The sequence below is a fragment of the Scophthalmus maximus genome, chromosome 8 (assembly GCF_022379125.1).
Source record: "Scophthalmus maximus strain ysfricsl-2021 chromosome 8, ASM2237912v1, whole genome shotgun sequence".
NCBI classification, from domain to species: Eukaryota; Metazoa; Chordata; class Actinopteri; order Pleuronectiformes; family Scophthalmidae; genus Scophthalmus; species Scophthalmus maximus.
The window spans coordinates 4,832,866-4,842,750 of record NC_061522.1 but is presented as its reverse complement, the minus strand read 5'-3'; the positions used below and the strand labels follow the sequence as shown (position 1 = coordinate 4,842,750).

General features: G+C 40.5%; 1 protein-coding gene across 1 annotated transcript; it reads left to right on the top strand.

Moving 5' to 3' along the window:
- Positions 1–42: 42 nt before the first annotated feature.
- Positions 43–5,798, top strand: pin1 (peptidylprolyl cis/trans isomerase, NIMA-interacting 1). The gene is made up of 5 exons (XM_035635982.2): positions 43–206; positions 2,440–2,522; positions 3,710–3,818; positions 3,906–4,016; positions 4,817–5,798. Exons 1-5 carry the CDS (start codon positions 149–151, stop codon positions 4,924–4,926), a joined length of 471 nt encoding a protein of 156 aa, XP_035491875.1. The 5' UTR covers positions 43–148; the 3' UTR covers positions 4,927–5,798.
- The last annotated feature ends 4,087 nt before the right edge of the window (positions 5,799–9,885 follow it).

Genomic DNA, 9,885 nt, shown 5'->3' with positions numbered 1-9,885 from the left:
CGGGCCCCGCGTCTGCCAAACAACTCGAACCGTAAACCAGGGGCCGAGTGACGTAACTTCCCTAGCTGCAGCCCCCCCCTACCGGCCTGTTACACGGTAGCCACGGTGAAATCAACATTTAAGAACAGAAATAACAATAATATTAATAATGGCAGACGAGGAGAACCTGCCGTCCGGATGGGAGAAGAGAATGAGCCGGAGTTCAGGTAAACGGAACCAGAGAAGCCGGGGAGAAGTCTGCATCATGAGCTCAGCCCGTTCACTTGGCAACAACATGAAGTAAAGTTAGCTTAGAAGCTAATCCGAGGTTAGCGACTCTGAAAGAGGCAGAAACGAAGTCGGGGTTTTCACCTGCGAGTGGCTGAAGTCGGAGATGTGTGTCTCGGTGCGGCAGGAGTGTTTTTATAATATGTGGCGATGGGCTGTTGGTTACGTGTGTTGCTGTCTGGACCCATTCATCCTGCAAGGCCCAGCGTGACGTCATCCTGCTCCAGGGGCTCACCTGCGGCTCGAGACTCTGCTGCACGTTCACCTGAGAGACAACGTGCATCATGTTGCAGATCCCCCTCCATCCCTTCACACGAGGGCATGCAGCAAACGATCTGCCGTTCAGTTTTTAATGTATCACTAACAATAACAATAACAACAATAAGTGACTATAGATCATAGATGACTTTTCAAAACCCAAACTACACAGGGCTTTTGCAATGGCAGCACACAAAAAAACTGACTTGCCATCAGTTTTTCAAATGGAACAGGTAGAAACAATGTGATGCATTCAAAACCGGGGCTGCAACCAACGATTATTTTCCTCATCGATTCGTCTGTCGATTGTTTTCCTGCCTTATCGATTAGTTGTTTAAAACTGAAAACCTAAAATGGTAAAAAAAAAAAATGTTGATCGTGTTTCCCCAAAGCCCGAGATGATGATTTGTGTTGTCCACAAATCAAAGATATTCAGTTTACTGTCACAGACGAGCAAAGAAACCAGAAAATATTCACATGTAAGAAGCTGAAATCAGAGAATGTTGCCCCTTTTTTTTTCCATGAAGACTACCTGAACCGATTAATCGATTATCAAAATAGTTGGCGATTAATTTAGTAGTCGATTACTAATCGATTAACTGTTGCCACTCTAATAAAGGCTAATGCAGCGTGTGTGTGATGGAAATAGGGATATTCAAACTTTCCAAATAAAGTATGTCTTATAAAATGAATCACTCTCAGCTGAGCTGATCTCCTAATTATTTCATGATTGAATGTCCAAAAAATGGTGATGTCGTCTTTTGATGTGAACAATCCAAACCAGTAGTTTGCTCTAACATTCAACAGACGGGTCTTCCAAGTTGAGAAGATGAGAATTGCCAAAAGTTTGCGTTTCTGTTTTTAGCAATTCCACTAATTTTTTACATGTGTCACATCCCGCTGACGTGTGTTTTTCTGAATTGTTGGCTCAGTTTGGGGAAGATGATTTTTCTGATTTCATTATCTACTTTGGTGAACTTGAACAGAGATGATTGGCTGGAATGGGAACCCTGCTTAACCCCAGTTCGTTCCTCTTAGCTTGTGTTGAGTGTTTTGTGAAGTGTTTGTCGCAGATACGTCGTAGAAAGAAGCGGCTATATTCCAAAATAATAATATCTATTGCAAGCTCCGACAGACCAACTGTACTCTACCTGCCCAACATCAAATAGCACACATGGCAAAGTTTGCGACTAGCTGTTGAAAAAGTAGAGCTTCTTTTAATCACATTTCAACATATTACTAACAATATGGACAGGTACTAATCAAAGTGATACATGAAACAACACAAAAAAGACTGAGCGATTAGCAACGATGGGAGGTTAAACCAAGTGTATAATACATTAGACAAAAAAAGGTTGATCAATCTGGAATTAAGGTGCATAGATACTCCTAAAAAATATAGGGCTTTGCAGCATTTCAGATTTGTTTTTTCATAAAATGTCATCTCGTATAAATATGCATGAAAAATAGAGATTGTTTTTAGGAAACCACATTTAGTTTGCTTAGATTGCTTTTTTTGGTCCTCCACTTTGTACTTATACTCTGAATATCTGCAGGATGTGTACAATAAGAAATTGTTTGGTAACACCACCAAGCCACGTGATGTTATTAAATCATTTTTTTAATCTAAGGTATCATGAGGACAGCGATTGTGCTACTGTGGCAGTAAAAAACTGAGTTGGTTGGTTGGTATTCTGCCAATACTGACTGAACACAAGTGATTAACTGAAAGTCAACTGCCCCAAATCTTATTTGATGACATCAGTCGTAGCCGAGGGTCACTCCGGGGCACAGAGTCACTGCATCTCCACACACATCTGTCAACTTTTATAGGTGGAAAAATATCTGTCAGTAAGGGTAGAAAAATTATTAATGCACCTTTTATTTATTCTTCCCTGTCTTTGCCCCCTACAGGCAAAGTGTACTACTTCAACCACATCACTAACGCGAGTCAGTGGGAACGTCCAGTAGGAGACGGCCGTGGAGAACCAGACAAGGTTATTGTGTATCTTTTTTGTTGTTGTTTAAATGTCTTTATTATGATTATCACAATAAACATTTATTGTGTAACTTTCAAAAAAGAAAACAAGCCCGAACTAGTTTAGTGTTGTGATGATCGAGTTAGTGAGTCACTCACACACAAGCTGTCATGACAGAAACGGTCCTGTGTCATCAAAGCCACATGGGGACACGCTGGACACTGTTTGCAGAATTATTCTTCATCATGTGATTGTCGTACACACTTCTAGGCCTAAGTGACTTGAAGGAATTTTCTTGCATCGATATTTACTGTAGGTGGGGGAATTTTTTATTTTCATTAATTTAACTGTAGCTCTGTATTTGTGGTCTTTTTGGGCTACATCCATCCAATCTCTGTCCAGACAAGTGTTTAGCTCCATATCTGAAAGATTCTCTGTCCATACTGACACCCAGTCAGTTGCCTAGTGGCAGAAAAATACTAATAACGAGAATTGTGAAAAGCTAGTGCAATGATTTTTTTCTTTTTCTTGGAGCGACGACGAGATGGAACTGTGACTGACAGTAAAGTGTTTACAATGTTTAGTCTTCGCCGTTGGAAGTTGAGTCGTGACTTATGAAAGGGGCGTTTGAAATCTAAACCGTAGTCGTAGTGTGGGTGTAGCCCTAGTGTAACGAAGATACGACCAGGCAAACATTATTCAGACATCACAAGCTCATTGTCTTTGTACACAAACAGATTCCGGTTAAACAAATGCATTTGCAGTCATTCCTTCAAAAAAATGAATTAAGTGGTTAATCATCACAATCGATCAGTTCACAAAAGATGCCGTCAACAAAATGGGTGTTTCATCCCCTTCTTTTGCCAGTTGTAAATTTACAGACACCCGCGGACAACAATGCGCATTAACTTTGCCAAGACAGCAATTCTTTTTCACAAGCTGCAGTTGCGCTTCCCTTCATTTCCTGTGCCTGACCGCACACTTCTGGATGTACAGCAGTTATTAAGGTTGGTCCAATTACCAGACTGTCACTGTCAGAGCACCGACACAGCCACGAGTTATTACATTGATTCTTCAAAGTGGTTCTGGACTAAAGTAAGGAGAGAAAAAACAGGATTAACTCAATAAACTCTCTGATCTCTGTTTTTGATATTAGAGCGATTTGACGCTGATTCATTTCTGTTTCTGTTGTTTTTCTCTCTCAGGTCCGCTGCTCTCACCTCCTGGTGAAGCATAATCAGTCACGTCGACCGTCTTCCTGGAGGGATCAAAATATCACACGAAATAAAGACGAGGCCCTGGAATTCATTCAGAGTAAGCGAGCCAGAGGAAGGGGGGGTTAATTCGATCCGGTGGATCAACATATTGAATCTGTTCATTTACTTCTCATTTCCCCCGCAGAGTACATAGAACAGATCAAGTCTGGGGAGGAGAAGTTCGAGTATCTGGCTTCTCAGTTCAGCGACTGCAGCTCGGCCAAGAACGGTGGCGATCTGGGACTGTTTGGCCGAGGTAAACACAAACTGCGCTGTATCGACTACCTCTGCATGCAGTCAGGTCCACAAGTATTGGGACAGTGACACAACTTTTGTAATTCTGACTACACGAATATACGACATTGGTGGATTTGAAGTGAAACAATTGGAATGCGATGAAAGTGTAGTACAAGTGTACAGAAAGAATTGTGTATTTGGTATTTTTAAAGAAGTATGACAAACAGTCTTTGGGGGGTGAAGTGCCACAGACTGAGTGAGGAAGTGAAAGTATCCAGACAAACGCGTTGTTTTTTGTTTTTTTGAAACTGTTGCTCTCGTCGATTTATTTTAATTGGCAATTTTAAAAAAAAGAAATAGCTTCAAGAACATAAATATGTCAATGATGTTGTGGGGAGAGTTCTACAGAATGTGCGGCTCCAGCGAAACGGGTGGATCCAGGATTTTCTTCTGTTTACGATTTGCTTTCTTTTGCATGGCGAGATAGGGCGTCTGCCTGGCGGAGGTATGTGCCGCGCGATCTACCAGTGACCAAATTGTCGAGTCAGTCGACCTTATCCTGAGTTTCAGTTTTTCTTGCCAATGTTTCAATGTGTTGTTGGGTTTTTGATTTATTTTTGCTTTCACTTCTCAGCACTGGCAAGATTCCAACTACACATGTCTCACTAATACAGCTGATACAGAAACCTAAGGAAATCATTGAATTGAATTGAATTGAATGTTTTTTTAAATGTTTTATGTACATAATTTACTCTTTTTTTAAATATATTCTTTATGAATACATTTTTAAATTCAACAGTATCTGTGTTTATGTTTCAGGTCAGATGCAGAAGCCTTTTGAAGACGCGTCCTTCGCTCTCAGTGTGGGCGACATGAGCGGTCCTGTTTTTACTGACTCTGGGGTCCACATCATCCTTCGTACCGGCTGAGAGAAAGGAAGCACATACTGTACAAACATACACACACACACACACACACACACACACACACACACACACACACACACACACACACAGTCCCACCCGACCAGTGCTGTGGTTTATTTTAATGACACAATATTTCAAAGCTTCTGGGCTGACTCGCATTATTATAAAGTGGGATTATTTCATTCCAGGCACTATTAAACATGTATGATCTAATTTTTCATTACACTGAACATCATGGCGTGTTGCAGATTATTCCCCCGTGTAAGACCTCAAGCTTTGATTAACCGCGGCAGTGCTACGATAGAAAAAGCAGCAGTGCCTGTGACTCTGACGTGACTCTGACGTGACTCTGACGTGACTCTGACGTTCACAGGACGACTGAAGCTTGAGGATGCGTCCGAGTTTTTGTTTTGTTTTTTTGTATGTGCATGTCTTCAAAAAGGGCCATTTACTGTACGTTTTTCCAGTGCGTTTCTTTCGACGGTATGTGTGCCAACGCAGTTCCTCACTCTGTATTATAGCTTCACAAAATATAGATTCTTAAGACATTTAAGATTCTTTCCGGCCATTGCAGTCGGAGAAGGATTTTGTTATTCTGAGTTCTCTACAATTTGGCATTGATTTGGAGAAAAAAAAAAAGTTTTGTCCCTTGCAGATATTCAGAAACATAGAATCATTTGTTTCCATTATCTGCTTTAAGTTGAAAGTGCATGCCCCACCCACCCCGAGTATATGCTAAGATGGCGCTGCTGAAAACTTCCAGGTTTTATCAAACACCTCCGCAGCTTTTAAAAGCATCAAGGTTCCGATGAATTGTTACACTGTCGTGTCATTAGAGCTCTTCTTCCATCAATAAAGGAAATTCTTTTCTATAATTTCAGCTTACTTCCTCTATTTTTTGGAGTTCCTCCTTTGAACCTGACCACAAATCTGTGTATGCGTGTGAGAAATGGTTGGATGAAACGAGATGATTGACATTCAAAAATGTTGGTCAAACAGTATTACTTGCCTTGATGTGTCAGGTGTAATGCTAAAACATGAAAACATTTCTTCCTTTTCCACTTTAAGATGACTACAAAATAATAATAAGTTTTATTTGTATCGCGCTTTTCACAGACCAAAGTCACTAAGTGCTTTTCCATGGGCAATATGCGACATACAGAAAAGTCATACAAGATTAGAGACCTGACGGGAATAAGATCCGTACACATACATAACAGAAACATAAAGTACTTAATGAATTGACGATATTCCAGTGAAAGACCCAAGTAACACATAATGGACCTTTGTGAAAATAAATAATGGGAAACACCCAGGTCAAGTTATGTACCATAACTCAGAACATTACGCAGAAATTTGTTTTGTGGTTCAGTTTTTCATTGCACCGTGTTTTCTTCGATTTATCCTTCAAATGCACCAAAAGAGTCCTCGTTTATTTTTCAAAATTTGAACCAAGTGATTCAATGTTATTCCTCAAAGAGACGAGGAGGAACTACTTTATAGGTCAAACGACGCAAGTCGATAAGAGGAAAAAGTATTAAGTATTTTTTAACATCAATACCTCGATCGTGACGAGTGTACCAAGAAGGAAGTCCTCATAAATGTAGTATTATTATTATTATAACAGGTAACAGGTGTATAATACGCAGTGGATGAGTTGTGACAAATATGGTTTAATTTGTTTGTGAAGATACGTCTATCACACTCGTTGATTGTTCTATTTTCTGAGATAAGATTTCCCGTAAGTCACAGGTACACTTCCAGTGAAACACCTGCAGGTGTACGTCGACTGGTTGAGTGACATGTGAAAGGTGCAATGGCTGCGCATGAATGACCTTTCACCCGGCAATAGCAAATGATTGAGTTCTCAATCAGGTGAATCAATTTTCATTGATCTATAATTTCTTTTAAAGACAAATATCTGTATCTGCAATTACCCACATTCAGTTTCAACAAATGTGGTTTATTTGTTTGTGAAGATTCGTAAAAAACAAAGAAAAGCATCGGAGGGGCAATGCATAACTTTATATGCGAGGCTGTGTAAACCCCAATCATGCAATGCTATTTTTTAAAATATATTTATATCGTAATAATGCGTCAGCGACGTTCCTCACTACTGAACTCAACGCAATTTGGAGAGAGAACTTTTCAGACTTTTTATTTGCCTTGCAGCCATTCTTTATCTCTTTTGTTGTTGCTCCGCTTCGTCATTCAACACCCCACAAATGGCACACGCCCACGTTCACACGGGCAAACACCCGTTTTCTGAGATTCGATTTCCCGTAAGTCACGGGTGCACTTCCAGTGAATCACCTGCAAGTGTACGTCGACTGGTTGAGTGACACGTGAAGGGTGCATGGCTGCGATTGAATGAATGACCTTACGCCCGGCAATAGCAAATGATTCACGAGTTTGAGAATTCAATTGTGTGTCGGTGCATCAGTGTCCAAACTCAATCCTTTTTCTCCTCCCCCCTGTGTTGCTCCCTCCATCTCCCACGTTTCGGCGAAAAGGATTTCTCAGCAGGAGCCTGGAATTTTCAGGAATGGAGCCTGAATATGGCCCCCCCATTTTCACGACGTGGTCACCGTTCGTAGATTTCTGCCTTTCTGCCCTTCAATTTTCTCGACAACTCGTCCACTTGACATCAAACTTGGCAGCTGATGTTATTCTGGCTTGAGTCAGGCGTCATTTTATTCTGAAAATCTCCTCTCAAGGACAAAACATCTTAATCTCTCATTCTGGGTTCACAGCAGATAGTTGGTTCCAACAGACCGGCACACGATACCTACAGGATTTTACACATTTATTTTCTGGCAGCACTTTCTTGAAAAGATTTTGTATTGGTGTATTAATAATGTGAAAAGACAAATAGCTGTATCTGTAACTACCCACAGAAATGGTTGGATGAAACGAGATGATTGACATTCAAAAATGTTGGTCAAACAGTATTACTTGCCTTGATGTGTCAGGTGTAATGCTAAAACATGAAAACATTTCTTCCTTTTCCACTTTAAGATGACTACAAAATAATAATAAGTTTTATTTGTATCGCGCTTTTCACAGACCAAAGTCACTAAGTGCTTTTCCATGGGCAATATGCGACATACAGAAAAGTCATACAAGATTAGAGACCTGACGGGAATAAGATCCGTACACATACATAACAGAAACATAAAGTACTTAATGAATTGACGATATTCCAGTGAAAGACCCAAGTAACACATAATGGACCTTTGTGAAAATAAATAATGGGAAACACCCAGGTCAAGTTATGTACCATAACTCAGAACATTACGCAGAAATTTGTTTTGTGGTTCAGTTTTTCATTGCACCGTGTTTTCTTCGATTTATCCTTCAAATGCACCAAAAGAGTCCTCGTTTATTTTTCAAAATTTGAACCAAGTGATTCAATGTTATTCCTCAAAGAGACGAGGAGGAACTACTTTATAGGTCAAACGACGCAAGTCGATAAGAGGAAAAAGTATTAAGTATTTTTTAACATCAATACCTCGATCGTGACGAGTGTACCAAGAAGGAAGTCCTCATAAATGTAGTATTATTATTATTATAACAGGTAACAGGTGTATAATACGCAGTGGATGAGTTGTGACAAATATGGTTTAATTTGTTTGTGAAGATACGTCTATCACACTCGTTGATTGTTCTATTTTCTGAGATAAGATTTCCCGTAAGTCACAGGTACACTTCCAGTGAAACACCTGCAGGTGTACGTCGACTGGTTGAGTGACATGTGAAAGGTGCAATGGCTGCGCATGAATGACCTTTCACCCGGCAATAGCAAATGATTGAGTTCTCAATCAGGTGAATCAATTTTCATTGATCTATAATTTCTTTTAAAGACAAATATCTGTATCTGCAATTACCCACATTCAGTTTCAACAAATGTGGTTTATTTGTTTGTGAAGATTCGTAAAAAACAAAGAAAAGCATCGGAGGGGCAATGCATAACTTTATATGCGAGGCTGTGTAAACCCCAATCATGCAATGCTATTTTTTAAAATATATTTATATCGTAATAATGCGTCAGCGACGTTCCTCACTACTGAACTCAACGCAATTTGGAGAGAGAACTTTTCAGACTTTTTATTTGCCTTGCAGCCATTCTTTATCTCTTTTGTTGTTGCTCCGCTTCGTCATTCAACACCCCACAAATGGCACACGCCCACGTTCACACGGGCAAACACCCGTTTTCTGAGATTCGATTTCCCGTAAGTCACGGGTGCACTTCCAGTGAATCACCTGCAAGTGTACGTCGACTGGTTGAGTGACACGTGAAGGGTGCACGGCTGCGATTGAATGAATGACCTTACGCCCGGCAATAGCAAATGATTCACGAGATTGAGAATTCAATTGTGTGTCGGTGCATCAGTGACCAAACTCAATCCTTTTTCTCTTCCCCCCTGTGTTGCTCCCTCCATCTCCCACGTTTCGGCGAAAAGGATTTCTCAGCACGAGCCTGGAATTTTCAGGAATGGAGCCTGAATATGGCCCCCCCCATTTTCACGACGTGGTCACCGTTCGTAGATTTCTGCCTTTCTGCCCTTCAATTTTCTCGACAACTCGTCCACTTGACATCAAACTTGGCAGCTGATGTTATTCTGGCTTGAGTCAGGCGTCATTTTATTCTGAAAATCTCCTCTCAAGGACAAAACATCTTAATCTCTCATTCTGGGTTCACAGCAGATAGTTGGTTCCAACAGACCGGCACACGATACCTACAGGATTTTACACATTTATTTTCTGGCAGCACTTTCTTGAAAAGATTTTGTATTGGTGTATTAATAATGTGAAAAGACAAATAGCTGTATCTGTAACTACCCACATTCAGTTTCAAATGAAACCAACACCCTAGAAAAGGTGGTGTTTTGGCAGCCACTTTCCCTTCAGTGTAAAATGTGGTTCGTCCTGTTGATCGTATTCGTGGAATGTGCGGTACTT